Genomic DNA, 18508 nt, shown 5'->3' with positions numbered 1-18508 from the left:
AGTTGTAGGATGGCGCGAGCATGTTGTATACGATAGTTGTAGGCGAAAATCGTACCGTCTAAACCGACCTTTAGAAGAAGTGCTTCTCGACACTTATAACCCCACACAGCACAGCACAATCAGCAAGTTTTTTTCTTTCTCTTATAAAATAACCGTTATTTTGGATAGAAATGACCAAACTGAAAGTGCGCGCGCGTGGTGTGTGCAGCAAACAAGAAGCTTCAACCTTCATCGGTATTTTCATCGGTTTTGTGATTTTCAAGATGGCATGTTCTGCTCTAAGGATTAATATTACCTTTTATATTTTACATTATAACAGTTTTAGATACCGGAATATTTCACTTGTTGATATTTTATTTATTCCAGACGATAAGCTACTGGTCCATTGTCAAGTCCTGTGGTTGTCAGTATCTTCACTACTAGTTACTCTTCTCCAGTCCCAAGGACCAGTTAGTGTACCTAGTGTAACAGAACAAACTGTCTACAAACACTGGACTTACTTCACAGGTAAGACGCACATTTAAATAGATAATTTTTGTGCCTTTAAAAAAATATGGTTTTACGTCTCGTTGCGTGGTTACGGTGCAATGTTTCAATGTATGATGAACAGTGACCTTGCGCGCTGTCACTGGTTTAACGGATGTTGTCCATTCCGTACCGTCACCGTGCTGTGTTTTTTGTTACACATTTTGATTGGATGAGTTATCTCGCGCGCCGTGATTGGTTCGTATATTGTACCGTGATCGTGCCGTTTGCCGTGGTTTCTCAAGGTGATATCAAATCCATGCACTGTAGAATAAGTCTGCCAGAAATAATCTCGTACTTGTTGATATTCTTACAGATTTTTTTTGCTGTCATTTTGATTATCCATGATGGCTCTTTCTCCAGAATGTTGTTGCGGTAGTTCTTCTAAATCAGTCCTGAGATTGTTTGAGGGTTTGATAAAGAAGATGTTTTTGATGATTTGAACATGATTTAGATTTAGATTTTAATCAAGATTTAGCAGTAATCCACCTTTGGAGCTTTTGGCGCTCAAATTATGATAAGAGACCTTCAGCACGACGTTCTTGCTAGGTACCGCAAACCTCGAATTGCAGTTCGACGACAAGCGTTTTCTGTCAAACGTACGACATTTAGCAAGGCGTCATAACGAATTTGTTGCTGGATGAGCCGCCATATTAAATTTTGTTGATGCTGAGTGTTAGTCTTTGTTTGCGGGCGTGTTTCTGGGCCTGATCCCTAGCATTTAGCGATAAGCCTCGGCCGGGTTGTTCAAAGCTGGATTAGTGCTAATCCAGGATTAACCATATAGGTCTTATTAAGAGTTAACCCAGGATTAGCACTAATCGGGCTTTGAACAACTCGGCCCTGATGCTAAAGGTCTCCATTATCAACATTATCGTTTCAGCTCTCTTCAAGATGGTCATGTCAAGACCAAACCAGGCCACCTCGTTAAAAAGTGTCTTGTTAAAACTACTTTGTCTGCTGTTGTCCTGCGAAGGAAAAAGACAAAAACAAAAGAAAAAGAACGATTCTTCTAATGCTTCTCTAGGATGGAATAAGAAGAGCCAATTAGTCGAGATACTGGACGATGGTACTCCTAGAAGTAGCCTGTGGAACGTCGCAGATGGGACCGATACGATCAGGGACACGCAGGAGCTACCCAATCAAGTCCCTCCCAGTAAAACTCCATGTGTAATCACGGAAGGCACTGGGGGAACCTTTGTAGATGGCACTAATATAACAAGGGTTTCGCATGAGGTGACTAATAAAGGTCCTATTGGTAGAGCCCCAACGGGACAAGAGAAAACAATTGCAGAACATGAATCAGTTATGAGAAAGAATGAAAGGAATTCGCGCACGAAAAGTTGTAAAGACGATATTACAAGTGGGGAACAACTGTGTTCGAGTCTCCTCAGCGTGTTCGATGGCATGGGGTGGAAGGTAACAGACGAAGACAAGAAGGATAAGAATTACATTAAGATTGCTATTACTGCTTTACTTGCACTCAGTCAAACGGCCAAGGTCTATGCGATACAAGGTTAGTATGTCTTACAGAAGAAAAGTAAACATTCGCTCTTGGGAAATTGGGACTGAAGAAAAGTTGCTTAGCAAGTGTCTGGGCCTGATATATTTCTTTAGCTTTGAGCGTAATATTTTCTCATTCCAGACCACGTGTCATTCCCTTGAGAATAAGATTCTTTGTTTGAGTTGTATCCACATTCAGGCGTCATCTCATTCGCAACTGTTAAACGAAGAAATGATACTCTAGAGAATGACACATGATCTGAAATGGGAAAACATTCAGGCCAAAATAAAAAGATCGATATCAAAAAGCAAGCTATGTAATTTTTTTGGCAGTACGATATTTTGTCCCAGTACAACTAACCTTATAACCTGTTTTATAACCTATTTTATAACCTGTTTTTACAGAGGGTCTAGTTGAAACTACCCTGGAGCACATCAAGCACCTACATGTACAGCTCAACATGGACTCACTACAACTAGGCAAAGGACCTTCCTGGAGGAAAAAGGTAAATCAGTGATTTTTCGATTTAGGGCACTGAATTTTAGGCTGCGTTTACACGGTACCGGACGAATTTTTAACAGTTGTAACTGGGGTTCGTTTACCCGGGACTGAGCTGAGAACAAAACTTTTTGCACCTAGCCGTGCAAATTTGCATCTGGTTCCGGGTATTTTATACAATACGCATATTTTATACAATTAACGAGACAGTTCCGTGTAAACGGTATGTACAGGTCAAGTTTTTGACACGTTAAAAATTCGTCTGGTACCGTTTAAACGCAACCTTAATCTCGTACCCGCCGTCCCCACCCTTCTCCCATCCGTCCTAGGTTTTCATCTCGCTACTCTAATCGTCTTGTACTTCTTGTGCATCTTTAGTTATGTTTACCTACGTTTGACGCGTTTCTTCTTTCAAGGAAAACCCTTTAATCGACGAGATCATCAGTGACTTGGATCTGCTTGGCAACTTTATCTATAGAAACGCTGACGTTAAGGTATGTGTAAAATTTGTATCGATACCCTGTAGACATCTGGGATGATCTAAGTCAGGGCATGGCTAACTTACAGATTGAACCCTGAAATAACCTCTGGGCTGATCTAAGTCAGGGCACGGCTAACTCACAGATCGAACCCTGAAACAACCTTTGGGCTGATCTAAGTCAGGGCACGGCTAACTCACAGATCAAACCCTGTAACAACCTCTGGGCTGATCTAAGTCAGGGCACGGCTAACTCACAGATCGAACCCTGAAACAACCTCTGGGCTGATCAAAGTCAGGGCACGGCTAACTCACAGATCAGACCCTGAAACAACCTCTGGGCTGATCTAAGCCAGGGCAAGTCACGAACCCATTAACCGATTACTGTCTAACATTACTGTCTGTCTGTCGGTCGGTCGGTCGGTTAAGGTAACCTGTCTAGAATGTGGTCTGATTGATGTACTACACAAGTTATGGTCCTGGTGTACTGTGGAGGTGACCCTAAGATCTGCTGTACTCTCTCTGCTATGCACACTCACAGCGCGATGCCCAAAGGGTAAGTCTTGTCTAGCTAGTCTTGTCTTATCTAGGGGACACTCATCAGATTTGTACACAACCAAATAGACCACTTGCATGTAACGTCAAGGAAGCTCAATTTGGAGGACAAAAAAATTTTTAGAAATTCTCATGAAAATTTGGAACCTAATTCGATCTTTTGGCTTTCACCTAGTTTAGAGCCTAGCTCTGTTGTGATTGCTGTGATACAACAGCTAAAGCTAGTAATAAGGAATTTCCTTGTTCTGTCTTCTAACAAAGCTCCATATGGTCTTTTAAACCTCTATCTTGATATTTTTTTCCTTGACCATTAGTTTTCCTTTATACAGTAATATCTTCTCTTTGTCGTCCAGCTTCTATTTATATCGGTGGGGGAAGCAGCACATCCCGAGCCAGCCAATCAGGGTCCACCTTTTTGAACAGCCTACTCAAGACGGCTGTGTCGACAAATGGTAGGGTTCTTGGTGACCAGGCATGTCATGATCTTGACGTCCAACTTGCTACTCTCAAGACTTTGTTGAGCTTATTTTCTAATCTCTTGTTGACCGCAGAGTGTCGGGGAATTATCTGGAAGGTACGTTAGGGTGCGTTTTCAATAAAATTCTTTCTGGCTGACAGCACATGGTGGTCAGTGTTTGACCACCATTTGGAGCTAATAATGATATTTAAAAACTTTTATCAGCTTATTGAAATGTAGCACTAAGTTCAGCTTCCTTCCCTGTCCTCAGTCTTTTTCGACAAAGTTATGCGCAGGAAACCCACGATTCAGAAAAAGAGAATGAAGAATTCAAAAAGCTTCTGTCTTTCTCCGTCTTTTCTTTACATTCCAAGGCTTCCGCTTCTTCTAAAGGCTTCATTCAACAGAATCAGAAAATTTCCTAGAATATGCTTTTTTTTCTCTTTTTCTCTTAGAGCAACTTTTTACATCAGTTTTCCAAACTGAAGCCCCTCAAGACTCCTCAGGGACGCCCCAAACATGTCCATCGGGCAGTGGGTGTGTCCTGGCTGTCAATCCTCGTCAATCTGACATTCTTTACCGACGGTCAACAAATGGTGATGAAGATTCCCTCGTGTGTGAGCATTTTGCTCGAGTTCTGCCGCGTGACACAAGGGAAGTACGTGACCAGTGATATGTCGTTACTGGTGGTGAGGAATTTGTGTTTCCATAGCAACAGTAAATCTGTTCTGCTCTCAAATGGTACGTTTATATTTTTCTTGTTGTTGTTTTGTTATCAATGTGTCTTAAACAATGACCTTAATATAACTAGACATGCTAATATTTTTATGGTTTCAGAGGCACTGTTACTTCATTTGATAAGCAATGTTGATCACATGTCTAGCTATACGCGTGCTTTGGCCGTGTCTGCTCTTTGGAGCCTGGTACATAATAATCAGAAGGTATTTTAGCCATCGATTATAACAAGTCTTCATTAATTTTTACTTAAAAGGAATGTGTAAAGGGTGTGCGTGACGCCTCGTTAGGGTTTTTAAGGGACAAAGGTTAAAAAAGAAAATAGTATTCTGCTAGCAGGGTGAATCTTATGTTCGAGTCAAGCAAAACCCCCGGTCCCCGGGACATCGATTCCTCTTATGGAAGTACGCGTTAAATTCCCCATCTCCCCGTGCATCCACGGTGTTAAATGCTTGCCGTTTCAAGTCCCTAGTGCATAAACATTCCCCTTGTAACTTGTTGCGTGACTATAACAATGATGTGCAAATAATTTCTCAGGCGAAAGTTACTCTAAAGAACTCTGGCTTACAAAAGAAACTCGAAGAACTAAGATTGAAATCAGGTAAGATGAACACTGTGTGACGCTATATGACGTGTTTCCTGACATGAAGAGGAAAGATAACCACTTGATTTGAACCAGGAAACCTTTGTCCCCAAGATCTCTAGACCACTTTAGCTTGTGCGCCACGTTTTTCTATTTCTGACCACGTTTCATTACCTTGATTATTTGGTCGTCTGAAATGAACCAAGGTGTAGTTTATATGTCGCATCTTTTTTTATCATGCTATTCTCACTTTTATGCGATGACGTCGAAAAAAATAGGGACTTTAAGATTTGCAAAATCTACAACTGTGACGTCAGTGAAGTCAACTCATCCACAAGGAAGACAGATTTTAAAGACTTGAAACCAAATCTTAAATCTAAATCTTAATCGGGACAAAAGCGATCATAGTCTGATAGACTGAGCAGACCTTTGAATTAATATTTTAGATAAAGAACCGACTCAATCAGATGATAAATACCAGAAGATCTACACACAAGCATTGGACGTCCTGAATGTTCAAATGACATCATAGCGTACGTACGTATAGTTGTCCAATCAGAGTGTTAAATTTGCAAAGCATGGAGCGTAAACTATTTTAGGATAACGCGGTCATTGTATTGACAATGTCAGTCACAGCATTCAAGATCATTGGTTAGCCCAGGAAAAAGTTTTTATTTGGGGGGGGGGGTGCATCGTCACGGTCAAAGTACGAAATCATCTCAACATTTATCATCTAATGAAAATCTTTAGAAGTTTTTAAAAATTTATGAAATCTTTTCCCGCCTTCAAATTTGACCTCTCAATGATTTCTCTCTCTCCCAATCAAAAACCACCATCTCACATCCAATCAAAATTAATCCTTAGATGTACAATCATACTCGTATAGTTTTGTAGCAAATATGAAGCGAAGCTTTAAAAATGTTTTATGAAGTGTGTTGGGCTTCTATTGCATACTCATCGAATATGATGTTCACAACAATTCATTAAGGTTTCGATATTACTTGTACAGGAATGTTTTACGTCGTTAAAAAAAAATCAAAATCAATAAATAAATAACAAAACAAAAAAACACAGTTAAAGCAGAAAGTTTGTAAATATTTTATTGCTAGAAGTTGTGTATTCGAAGAAATTAATAATTGTGAATGTCAAACAATATAAATGGTAAGTTCGGTAATTCTATTCTGCGAAGATTATTATTAGTATCTTCGGAGTTTGTCTTATCCATTAGAGATAACCACTTGGTGCTTGTTTATTCTTCATCACTACTGCTGCTGCTGCTGCTACTACTGCTGCTGCTGAATTCCCAATAGTCTAAATAAATGGTAGAATATGTGAGAAACATGGCTTTCCCTTTTTGAATTCGTCTTTCTTCTCCCTTGCACTTTAAAATAGTTGCCATTGTCGTATACTCCCCTTTCTGTGCCCCTTTTTACCTTAAATTGTTTTTCCATCGTCTTGCATTCTCTTCTTGTCCCCTTTTACTTTGAAATGATTTTCCATTGTTATACATTCCCCTTTTACCCCTAACTGGCTTTCCATTGTAACTTTTGTTTTACCCTTGATTTGCCCCGCCCCTTCAGAACCTTACCCTCTGTGATCACAACCCTCTCTTTCTGGTTCCCACTTCTCCTTGGCCAGTAGAACCATCCATAATTCAACATCATAATCTCATCCTCATCTCTTGGATTTGAAGCGACCCAGCAATGGCCTTCCATGGTGTCAACCCGCCAACAACGTCCTGGCTTCAGTTCTTTTTTGCTCTCTCGGTGGCCATTGGTGTTCATCCATTCCAGTCTGACCTTCTTTTTTGACCTGTTGATAAATTTCACTTGCACTGGAGCAGTGGCATTTGTCTTGGACTTGAGCTTGCTAAAGTCAGCTAAAAAAATGCAGACGAACTAATTATAAACCTTCTCCAAGACGGTCCCATACTCCCTTTTAGCACTCGCCACTTGTCTTCCAGCTTTGAGGTCTCTGTTTCGATTCCTGGACTCTATGTCACTTGTGGGTAGAGTTTATTAGGATTCTTCCTTGATTCAACCGTTTTCCTCCCTCCACAAAACCTAACAAGCCAGCTAAATTTCTATTTTGATCTGTGAGTTGGTTATGCTCTGACTTTGATGAGCCCAAAGATTATTTCCTTTGATTTGAGGGTTTTTCTTCGGGTTATTTGGTTTTCCTCCCTCCATCTGCTCAGAAGTTGTTTCTGGGATTGATAAGATAGAGGAGCACCAAGAATAAAAAAGAGTCCTGTTTTCTCTCCCCCCCCCTCCCCCCCCCCCAAAGGCAAACACACAAAGAACAAAACACCAACCTGGCTCTCGTCTTATATCCACTTGACTGTGAGATTGTGAGGCAAAGTAGACAGCATTGTCCCCTATTACCATAACTTCCGTATCATCTTTCAAATTGAATGCAATAAAAGCAGTGGTTTCATATGTCTCCACTGTCTCTGACTTGCCGTCTTTCATTTTTCTAATCTTCTTTTGTCGTCCTTTCTTGTCAATCTTGAACAGAATCACCTTCTTGCCAGATCTGTTCACAAATTTCACAGTCACTGGTTTCTTTTCCTCTATAGTTCTTGGACCTGAAGTAATACGACCGATAGATAAATGCTAGGGCATTTTAGGGAGTTTTCTTTTTCAATCCCTAGAAATTAGCCTCATGATTCCATGCTAGGTTTTTATCAGAAGATTCCTGTATCACCAAAGGCTTTTATAAATGTACTAGATGTATGTATTTTGCTAAAAGTGTCCCCCACCATTTAGTATAGATGAGGACAAATTAGAGGCTCCCAATACCAAATTTTTTGTTAAAGTTGTCCAACTTCCCTGCAGGCAGCCAGACTTTTCTTTTGTAACACAAAGTTATGTTCGGCTGTATACAGGATTTTGCCTAACATGTCAATGATAATATTTATTTACATGCCGCAAATTTAACATTTAAAAATGTGCATATTATACATGCACCCAGATAATTCCAATTTGCCTTTCTAAAGTTCAAATGAAAACTGGCAATGACCTTGAGGATGCAGAGCATTGCGGGACAGAATAGGGATTGGAGACAAAGACAGAACATTTAATTCAGTCCTTCAATACCTCTGCAGTTTGGGGTTGCAAATACTCTCACTTTATCTTCATAGCAGAGATGTAGATATTTTATGGAACAAATAATTAAACCTTAAAATGCATCAATATCAACAATTTGTCATACTCACCATAATCATCTGGGTCACTATCACTCTCTGATCCCTAGAAAGGACAAAATAACCATGTCTTATCTAGCACTGGTCTAAGCAGAGAGCCAAGGGGGACTTGTCTCCTACCAAATGTTTGGTAATCAGTTGTTACTTCCCCTCCCTCTCCTCCTCCCTCTCCTCCTCCCTCTCGCCCTCCCTCTCGCCCTCCCTCTCCCCATCCCTCTCCCCCTCCTTCTCCTCATCCCTCTCCTCCCTCTCCTCCTCCCTTTCCTCCTCCCTCTCCTCCTCCCTCTCCCCATCCCTCTCCCCTTCCTTCTCCTCATCCCTCTCCTCCCTCTCCCCCTCCTCCTCCCCCTCCCTCTCACCCTCCCTCTCCTCCTCAACAGACCTTTCTAGCTTGAACATAATCTTTTAACATTTCAGATCATTCTCTACATCATTCTCTTGGGAATAAGACTCTTTGTTTGAGTTGTATCAATATTTGTGTCTTCTCATGTGCAACCAAGAAATCATACCCCAGGTAATGATGTATGGTCTGAATTGACAAAACATTACAAGCAAACTAAAAAGGTTTATTCCTGGGTCCTCCCTTCAACCCTCTTAGCTTTAGACAGTGTAAAGAGTGTAATTTTTTCTATTGATGGTTGCACATGGTAAAACACATGACTATGGATACAACTTGAACACAGAATCTTACTCTTAAGAGAATAATATGTGGTCTGAAATATGAAAAATTAAAAGGATTAAGTTTAACGATATGACTCCAGACCTTAGAAGTTGGTGCAGCAGGATAAGAACCAGGCATTCCACCAGGGTAGCCTCCTGGGCCTTGGGAGGGGTACTGACCAGGCTGTCCAGGTGGGGGGTAGTACCCTCCTGCTGCTGGTGCCTATGAAGTTCAGAAAACCATGTTAACATTTAAAAAATACTAATTCTATGTCACTGGAACCTGATAAACTTGTTAGGGTAAATGGGAAGCATGGGCAGTGTGCATTGCTAATGCCCCTCCCCTAACAAGTGTAACCGTTTTTGATCCCCAAGGTTAGTGTAGTATACAACTAGGGTTGTTTGTTGGTTCTCTCTGCTATTGAGAAGCACTGTAACTTGGGTATCCAGTCAATTTGCCGGCTTGTGAAGCTCATCTATGAGTTCAGGCAAAACGATTGTAGGTGAAACAATGCATAGGCAAAACTATGCGCAGACAAAACAATGTGTAGTATAGGTGAAACAAAGCGTAGGCGAAACAATGCATAGGCAAAATGATGCATCAGCGAAACAATGGGTAGGCGAAAACGATGTGTAGGAGAAACGATGCGTAGACAAAACAATGCATGAGCAAAACGATGGGTAGGCAAAAACAATGCGTAGGCAAAACAATGCATAAGCAGAACTATGCGCAGACAAAACAATGTGTAGGTGAAACAATTTGTAGGCGAAACGATGCGTAGGCAAAATGATGCATGGGCAAAACGATGCGTAGGCAGAACGATGGGTAGGAGAAATGATGTGTAGGCAAAACGATGCATGGGCGAAACGATGTGTAGGCGAAACAATGGGTAGGCAAAATGATGCATAGGCGGAAAGATGTGTAGCCGAAATGAAGGGTAGGCAAAACTAATTTAAGCCCATATGTTTGAGGTTCATAACAAGAGATATATACTTACAGGATACTGGCCAGGTGCACCTGGGTATCCCCCTTGGGGTGGTGTGTATCCAGGAGGAGGTTGGTAGCCTGCTAGTGGATGGTTTGGAGGTGCAACCCCTGGCACACCCTATACAGAGAGTATGAAAAATATAACATGAAAATAAGATATTTTTGACTTATGCTGATTGAGTAAGCTGAAGTTGTTTCTTGTTTCTTTGCTGCTTTTGGAAAGCTGGAACGTCTTGTCCTGTCAGAGTGTTTTTTTTTTTGTTTTTTTTTTTCATCTGGGTTTTCAGGTTTGCCATTCTTTTCAAAAATCTGCATTTTTATTTTTCCATATTGGATACAGCTAATGAAGATATGCCACTGCGAATAGACCCCTTCACGGTTCCCTGTGCCATCTTGAAAGGTAGCCGGGCCTTTGCATCGAAGCGAGACGAACGGTGAGCTTGCAATGTTAGGGACCTGTGAATAATTGTCCAAGGTGTTAAAAAAGATCTCTATCATTGCAAGCTCACCGTTTGTCTCGCTTCGATGCAAAGGCCCGGCTACCTTTCAAGATGGCGCAGGGAACCGTGAAGGGGACTATTCTTTTTCATTTTATAAAATTAATTATTTGCATTACTTACAGGAGGAAGGCCAGTTGGTAACCCCCCTGAGGGTGGTCCGTACCCTGGTGCTGGTGGGTAGTACCCTCCTGGCTGTCCAGGTGGAGGGTAGGTTCCTGGAGGTGGATAATACCCTCCAGGGGGTGGGTATTGTCCAGGCGGTGGGTACTGTCCTGGAGGAGGATACTGTCCAGGTGGAGGTTGTCCAGACATTTCTTCACTTGCCTCAGACGTAAGAGTTAAAAAATTTTTTATAGGGATAGAAATAAATGTGAAATAAATAAATAATAAACAAGATATGAAATTTTGTTATTCAATATTTTGGCCATTAGACTATGGCCATCATCGATTGCTAAACTAATTATTTACGTGACTTGAAGTTGTGAAAGGCTTGTATGGCACTCTTCTTCAGTCGTTTCATCTAAGGCTCGTAATTTACCTATTACGCATGTTCTTAATTATGCAAATAGTGAGTTTCACTTCAAGCAATGACTGTCCTTGCTCATTTTGACTAGAGTTTGTCATCGAATGCATTTTTTCCAAACAAATCATTTTTTGTTAACTCTCATCTAACATTTTCTTTTAGAAGAACAAATCATAATAAGTAACTGTTTGATTTTTCTCTCTTTTTACATATTGAAAGAAGAGCTGATTGAGAAAATAGCAGTCCCACAGCTTCTACGTCCAATCAAGCTGAGGATTCTAGAGTCCTACAATTCTAGAGAACATTCAATATTTCTAATCATATAGCTCTCACACAGCATAAAAATCCTAAAACCCATGTTCATAATCAGAAATATGACCGCCGAGTCTAGCTAAGTTAGTATTGGGTTTTAGGATTACGATTTAAACATTTTTTTACCATATATATTTCATGAAGTTCCATTGTATTATATTAGTTTGCTTGGTGTCTCACCTTTCGGAGCTGTAAAACATTTACTCATACTTTTTTCTGTGAGCTACTTATGTTAGTATTGGGTCTTAGGATTACGATTTAAACATTTTTTTTACCATATATATTTCATGAAGTTCCATTGTATTATATTAGTTTGCTTGGTGTCTCACCTTTGGAGCTGTAGAACATTTACTCATACTTTTTTCTGTGAGCTACTTATGCTTAATATGTTGCTGTATCTTCCGTGACCACGATCTTACAGACCAGTTTCAGCAATTCCAAGAGCCGTTCAACTCAGAGGACAAAAAAATTACACTTGTCCCAATGAATTCCAGTTCTCATGAGTGTAATATTTTATTGTTTTGTCCTCTGGTTTTTGGAATATCCTACATAAGATGTCTATATAAATTATAGAATTTCAAATGCTTTCTTTTTTAAGTCTACACATTTTCCTGTCCTTTTTTCATGTCAGCACCAACATTATGTCACAATTGTTTGTGCATTAGCATGACATGTATATATAATTTATTAAACACTTTATATTCAATGAATGATATTGAATAACTTAACTTAAGAAGTTTTTCCAGTGTAATGAGCTTAATATCAATTGCTTCGCTTTGCGACTGTCACCTTAATCCTGGTCCTAGATGGATTTATACTCGATTTTTAAGCAATTAGGATTTATTAAATTCATAGATAATCGCAAATAGGCATCTATTAATGAATTCATTTAAGAAGGCAAATAACAATAACCTGTTTTTACAGGATTTTACACGAAAGGCCTAAATGGTGACAATTTCACTGTGATTTAATTTTGATTTAAATATAGATTTAAACTTATAGACATAAGTGTTTTACTGGTATAACTCAAACTTAACAGGATTGAAGTAAAAGGTTCTGTTTTTAAGCTGAACACATTAATATAATTACTTAATTCAGTATTCTAGAGGGACTTTGACGACATAAGCTTAAGATGTAAAACTGTCTATTTGTGAACAGCTGTCCAGCCGCATATATCGAATCGAGACAGTGAAACAGCTCTTAGTGAGTAGCTTATATGGAGAAAACACAGGTATATATAAAAATAAATTCGTTGTGAGACTACAAAAGCAAATGATATCTATAATTCTTGCAATGAGGACCTAATTTGCAGTATTTTCGTAAATATTGCGGATCGTTGTAGGTATAATTGTCAAAGAGAAGCCATTTTGAAACTTTAAAAATGTCAAAATTCTAGACTTCGACAAGTTTTAGTCTCTTGAGTAAAAATAAGAGTTTACAGGACGTTTTTATACCATTTTGCAAACAGATAAGATAATTTCAACTCTTACCAGTAATCCTGGATGCAATCTGAAGCGAAGAGGAGAATACAAACGCCTATAAATGAGATCACCTGAGCTTTATTCGAGCAAAAGTATTTATAGACACGTACATAAACATCCCGCTATTAGTGACCCGTATTCCCGCGGGTCAAATGTACCACAGGCAAACCACAACCCTAAAATTTGTAAATATGTATGATATTCTTCTAATTATGGCTATTTTGAATTGAGTGCAAACAATTAATCCGTGAAACACTAAGTACTAAATAGTCTGAACTTCTAGTATTCCACTCAAGATTTTGTCCACGACCTGATATCTCGAGTCTCGTGGTGGGCGATGAAGAGTATTACTCCGTCAACGTCTTGTCGCATTATTATTATTATTTAGTAATACTAAATAGCACGATTTCATGCAAATTCCATTGTTTTCTATTGTTTAATTAGCACTATTTTGTACTTATCATCATTCAATTTCAGGTGGTTATAAGACATCCTCACTACTGATCTCAGCAACACATGAAGCTTAAACACATTACTAAAGTTTCACGGTTATATTGTTTGCATTCTATTGATAATTTAAAGTGCAAATGAACCCTTCGACAATACTTTCAGTACTGATCATACATGAAGTAAATAGTTGAATGGTAAAATATTTCTTGATTTGAGTGATGCGTTTCTAAATTATGAAGGTTTATACTTTCAATATGCTAATAAGTGTGACGTCTATTAAGGCTTAATTAAATATACAAAATCGAACTGGTTCATAGATACAGTATTTAAAAAGCATCATTATTTTACTCATGGTTTACATGAAAGCTATTTAAAATTTTTATTTTCAAAATGACCAGCATTAAGTATTACTAGTTACAACAAAAACACTCAAATACCTTACCTGACGTCATCATCATTAACATATTGGAAGTATAAACCTTCCTAACTTAGAGACGCGTCACTCAAATCAAGAAATATTTTACCAATCAACTATTTACTTTATGCAGAGACCGGTACTGAATGTATTGTCAAAGGGTTCATGTGCACTTTAAGTAGTGATTACTGGATATTCTATTATATATGTTTATATTTAGTACGATATTGTAATGCGCTTATGATCATTATATATATGGAACAGGTGCAATATAAGAAATGAATGGTTATTTATATAGTACACTCAACTAAATTACTCGATTCTGATTGGTCGAGAAGAGTTCGATTATCGTTAATTGTACTCCGTAGGAGCGGACCTTTGTGGACAAAAATTCAAACACGACCCTCTGACTAGGAAGCCTGAAGTACTGATTCCCTGCTGCTTGTGGACGAGAAATAAATGACATTTCTTAGATGCTCGCAACCGTTTCAGAGTCGGACACATGGTGCAGTGCAAATTTTTAGCTGCGTGCATCGTTGAAGGTCGTGTTCACATTGTGGGCGAAAGTTGACATATGTACGGGCCCTCAGACTCCTCCCAATACACCTGGAATTTAGTGTCGTGTTCGGTTTAAATAGAATATTTTAAAATGTCATTTACTAGCCTCCTCCTTGTCCGATCCGCAAGCTACCCCATATATCCTTTGTTGGGGTCACTGTGCTAAATTTCATGGCAGAGAAGAACTAGGGACGAGAGAGGAGGGGGGACGAGGGAGGGAGGAAAAAAAGCGCATTTTTTGTCCTCGCCACAGGAAGCCCAAGGATCAAAAAGAGCCTAGGAGATGTCTGCGGAGGAGGCTAGTCATTAACAACTACAAGAAAAATTCTTGATAACTCTTTGAATACCACAAATGTCATTGGACTCGTATAAGAGTACAGCATGGGTAGCATGGGTGATCATGCTACGCTGCTAAGGCGTCGTCCCAATTCAGGTCTTTGGTGCAAGGAGTCGCCGTGTTTTGAGCCCCTCGTGCGGAGCCCAGTACGTGAGTTGAGTTTGTTCGATATGTTGTTCTCTCCCATACGGCTGAGGGTTTTTCGCCGAGGCTTCCGCCGGGTTTTCTTCCTCCGTAAGCATCAACAATTCAAATTATGATTACATCTCAGTATTACAAGGAGCCGTGTCTTTTCCGTCTTTGAAATAACGGCCATTTATCTTATTCATAGTCGATGACTGACATCTTTAAAAACGTTGGAAATTACACTTTTTAAAAGCACTAGCTTTAGGGGAATCTGTGAAGAGCTTGATTAGAATGAATAGTCCGTCGACGCATTTACAAAAACGCAACGGCAGAGCCGGAACAGAGTCTGTCCACGGTTTCTTGCCTTTTAATAATCAGATTGAGCAAAAGCTAGACTTTCCCTGTTTGCTTGGGACACTCTGTTCTACGTTTGTTTGACTATACCAACTCTAACCGGAGGTGAGCGTTTGTGGACTATTAGAGTGAATGACGAACAGACAAACCAAAGCAGAGAGCGAGACGAAGTCCTGCTATTCCACATTAGTTCTGATCCATGCATGATTTCTCGTCTGAAATCAGTTTGTGCATGTTTTCTCTGCTTCGTTTAAACATTGGGCTGCCCTCGCTGCTTGTTTGGACTGTTTGCAGCTGATTACTCATTCTAACGAGGTGAAATTTTGTGGTTACATTATCTGGAATTGTTTGGCTATCCTCTCTCCCTCTGTAACATGAGCGGTGTCTGAGAAGTCGTTTTAATGTCCTTCTGAAGCCAGCATTCATCACCGCATAAACAATGGGATTATATATCACCGATGCCTTGGCCAGCAGCTCAGGGATTTCAGCTTCACCGTCGACTAGGATGTAAGTTTTTTTAAAGATAGCCATGAGACTAACGATGCAATATGGGGACCAACTGACGAGAAATGCCAATACTGCTACTCCTATCATACGAGCTACTTTAAACTGGGAATGGCGTCTTCGCCGTATGAGGGCTTCTTGGCGGGATAGAATGGAACTTACTGATAGACACCTGGAAAGAATTAGAATCAACTTACTAGAGTGCAATGATATATCCGTGAAATTTTAGCAATACTAACTTACAATATTTTATGCTAATTCTATTGTTTTCTTTTGTTTAACTAGCACTAGCTTTGAAAAGAAAAAAAGGGTCTCATGAAGAAATGCTCATCGGGTAATTTCTATTGAAGGTACAAATTGAGGGTTTTCACGGCGGCCATGTTGGAGGAACTTAACAAAAAAATTGTCAATGTGAGAAGCACGGGTGGCGTAGCGGTGTGAGAGCTCGCCTCTCATCAATGCGACCCGAGTTCGAGTCCCGCCGGGTTCGGTGTTGTATATGAGTAGAGTTGTTTGATGGTTCTCTCCTGTGCTTCGGGGGTTTTCCGGGTTCTCCGGTTTTCCTCCCTCCGCAAAAATCAACTCCTAAATTCCAATTTGAGCACGGAATGAGGGCCACAGGTTTGTTAGCCACTGGCTATTAAGTGCTACCCTCGTAAAAAAAAAGGACTTTATTAATGAATTATTTTGTCATATCCTCCAACATGGCCGCCGTGTCTTTTGTTATTTAATTCTCTTGGGAATGGTTGAAAACCATCAATATTGAATTCAAGTGAAATTTTATTCTCTAGCAACGCCAAAACGAACGAATTGGAGCAATCGGCAAGGATTTTCGCAAAATAATATCTTGAAAACCTTTTATTTACTATAGTATCCCATCTGGTTGTTGTCAGCCGCGCGTTTTTACGGTTATACCACATAAAGTACAATTGGTAGTGCTTGTTATTGTTTTTCAGTTTATATAGTCTATTTACGTGGGCGAATTTAAATTCAATGATTTCATTTGTCGTCTGCTTACTAAAAATGCAAGATAAATTTTGTAGAGTCAAGCGGCGATCGCCCTTCCAATATGGTAAATAGACTTTGGTTAAATTGATTTTATATTTCCAATCCAGTCTGCATTGTTTTCAGTCTGGCTGATAATTTTAAATTCATGATGTTAGATTTATGATGGTTTTTCCGCTATATCAATTACAGAACTGCGAACGTGAATGGTTTAGACCAGTAGGTGATAAGCCCTATCAAAAGATTAACCTAAACATGCCCAACAACACCCGTACATTTTTTGTCCATTTTTATATTCAATATTCAAACAATTATTTTGTTTTGCTGTTACTTATTGTCGTTTTTTAGTACATGGCGAAATATAAAAGGACCGTAAGCCATGCACTTTTCGATTCACGATGTCACAGTATTCTAGATCTTTTCCTTGCACGATCCGTAATCTAGTTCTGTACGTCAATCTCATACAAAAGCGTGACTTTTGAAATTTCAAAACACTGTCTAGCAGGATCGAACTCCTTAAAATTATTCCATTGTTACTGAGTACTCCTTCCGTCCCAGCAGCCCCCGCATCGCCCCCACACCGCCCCCAGATTACTAGTGACAAACAAACACGCAAACAAACAAACAAACAAACAAACAAGCAAACAAACAAACAAACAAACAACGGGAAAAAACCTTTCAGATGAGAAGGAATTGAAAATGGATGTAGGGGGTGGGGATTTAAAGAAAAAGAGTAGGGGAGTGGGGTAGGTTAAGCTTTGTTATTCATTGTTTTTCATACCTGTACATTTTCCAGTAGCTGATCAGGATTATCATGACCGGCAGGAAAAAACCTACGATCACCAGTCCAATGTTGTACGTCAACCCCTGGATCTCATTTGAAGACCAGTGTGGACCACAACTGATTCCCGCCGCACCGGGAACGAATCGACTCCAGCCAAGCAATGGAGGACTCATCGACAGAATCCCGTAGATCCACGCGCCAGCTAAGACCAATATTTTAAACCTTTTGGAAGTTAACTCTGATGTATTAAGAGTTGGTGTCATTAAAGTGATGCTATAACACATTAATACGCTTATTTCAGTTAACATTGCAATAGATGCAATGCCTGTTGCACCGTTCACGAATGCTGACCACGTACATCGGGATTCACCAGAGACAAGTCTCATGCCTGACAAATTAGCGGTAATGGCGACGGGGTATCCAAACAGCACAATAAAAAGATCTGCGACAGCCAGGTTGATGACAAACGGTGCGATCACTTTAGCTCGCTGCTCTCTTTGCAGAAATACAATAATCGTCATTACGTTCCCAAAAAATCCAATCGATAGGATAATAAACATGACAGCTGTGTAAACTCGTTTGGAACTAGAAGACGCATCCCAAGCATCATATGTACTGTTTGCCAGTACGTCTTCCGACATATTAGACATTATATTGATACACGACGTTCTTGTCCTCTGAACTTAACTGACTCACAAGAGATACAATCTCCTTTGATATCGCGAGTACCACTTCACCAACCACGATAATCGTGAAGTGATACGAATCAGCAATCGACGTGAGAATAAAAAGATTTTCTAGAAAAGCTTTTAAGATCAACAACCTTTATTTTGCCCTTTTAGACTCTTTTTTACCCATCGGAGATTATTTGTCACAACCATCTGTCAACCGTGTCATTATAACGCTTCACAGTACTTGTTAGGTGGTGTCTTGTGTGAGGGGAAAATGAAAATAGTGATAATTGATTCAAA

The 18508-nt window shown here is 39.7% G+C and overlaps 3 protein-coding genes and 1 long non-coding RNA gene across 8 annotated transcripts in view; 2 read left to right on the top strand and 2 right to left on the bottom strand.

Moving 5' to 3' along the window:
- Window positions 1-6674, top strand: part of LOC116300621 (rotatin) — a 25019-nt gene extending 18345 nt beyond the window's left edge. Inside the window, exons 24-33 of the mRNA XM_089033513.1 lie at window positions 367-507; window positions 1409-2041; window positions 2434-2534; window positions 2944-3021; window positions 3435-3561; window positions 3914-4134; window positions 4473-4758; window positions 4855-4958; window positions 5290-5353; window positions 5782-6674. Of these exons, the coding sequence (XP_088889639.1) occupies window positions 367-507; window positions 1409-2041; window positions 2434-2534; window positions 2944-3021; window positions 3435-3561; window positions 3914-4134; window positions 4473-4758; window positions 4855-4958; window positions 5290-5353; window positions 5782-5867 (1841 nt within the window). The 3' untranslated portion in view covers window positions 5868-6674. The remainder of the gene's footprint in view (window positions 1-366; window positions 508-1408; window positions 2042-2433; window positions 2535-2943; window positions 3022-3434; window positions 3562-3913; window positions 4135-4472; window positions 4759-4854; window positions 4959-5289; window positions 5354-5781) is intronic.
- LOC116300571 (uncharacterized) lies at window positions 975-13139 on the bottom strand. 5 transcript variants are annotated; one of them, XM_089033515.1, is made up of 8 exons: window positions 11853-11985; window positions 10809-11012; window positions 10199-10306; window positions 9304-9423; window positions 8553-8586; window positions 7650-7922; window positions 2916-2999; window positions 975-1493 (listed from the first exon to the last, which is right to left on the bottom strand). In XM_089033515.1, the coding sequence occupies exons 1-7, from the start codon at window positions 11877-11879 to the stop codon at window positions 2953-2955; spliced, it is 813 nt and encodes a 270-aa protein (XP_088889641.1). In that variant the 5' UTR covers window positions 11880-11985; the 3' UTR covers window positions 975-1493; window positions 2916-2952. The 5 variants fall into 5 exon arrangements, with proteins under 5 accessions (XP_088889641.1, XP_088889640.1, XP_031565315.1 ...); XM_031709455.2 differs by lacking the exons at window positions 975-1493; window positions 2916-2999; window positions 11853-11985 and adding exons at window positions 6410-6646; window positions 6924-7214; window positions 13014-13139; XM_031709453.2 differs by lacking the exons at window positions 975-1493; window positions 2916-2999 and adding exons at window positions 6410-6646; window positions 6924-7214.
- On the top strand, window positions 12066-18508 carry LOC116300573 (uncharacterized). The gene is made up of 3 exons (XR_004197637.2): window positions 12066-12754; window positions 16034-16098; window positions 17550-18508. It is a non-coding gene; the product is annotated as an uncharacterized LOC116300573 (long non-coding RNA).
- LOC116300570 (pinopsin-like) lies at window positions 14062-18187 on the bottom strand. The gene is made up of 2 exons (XM_031709452.2): window positions 17535-18187; window positions 14062-15920 (listed from the first exon to the last, which is right to left on the bottom strand). The coding sequence occupies exons 1-2, from the start codon at window positions 18185-18187 to the stop codon at window positions 15431-15433; spliced, it is 1143 nt and encodes a 380-aa protein (XP_031565312.2). The 3' UTR covers window positions 14062-15430.

This window comes from Actinia tenebrosa, unplaced genomic scaffold (genome assembly GCF_029948245.1).
Source record: "Actinia tenebrosa isolate PJP-AT-01 unplaced genomic scaffold, QUT_ActTen_1.0 PGA_scaffold2__45_contigs__length_23673736, whole genome shotgun sequence".
Lineage (NCBI taxonomy): Eukaryota > Metazoa > Cnidaria > Anthozoa > Actiniaria > Actiniidae > Actinia > Actinia tenebrosa.
Note: the sequence above shows the minus strand (reverse complement) of the source record. Positions and strands in the feature narration are given on the sequence as shown.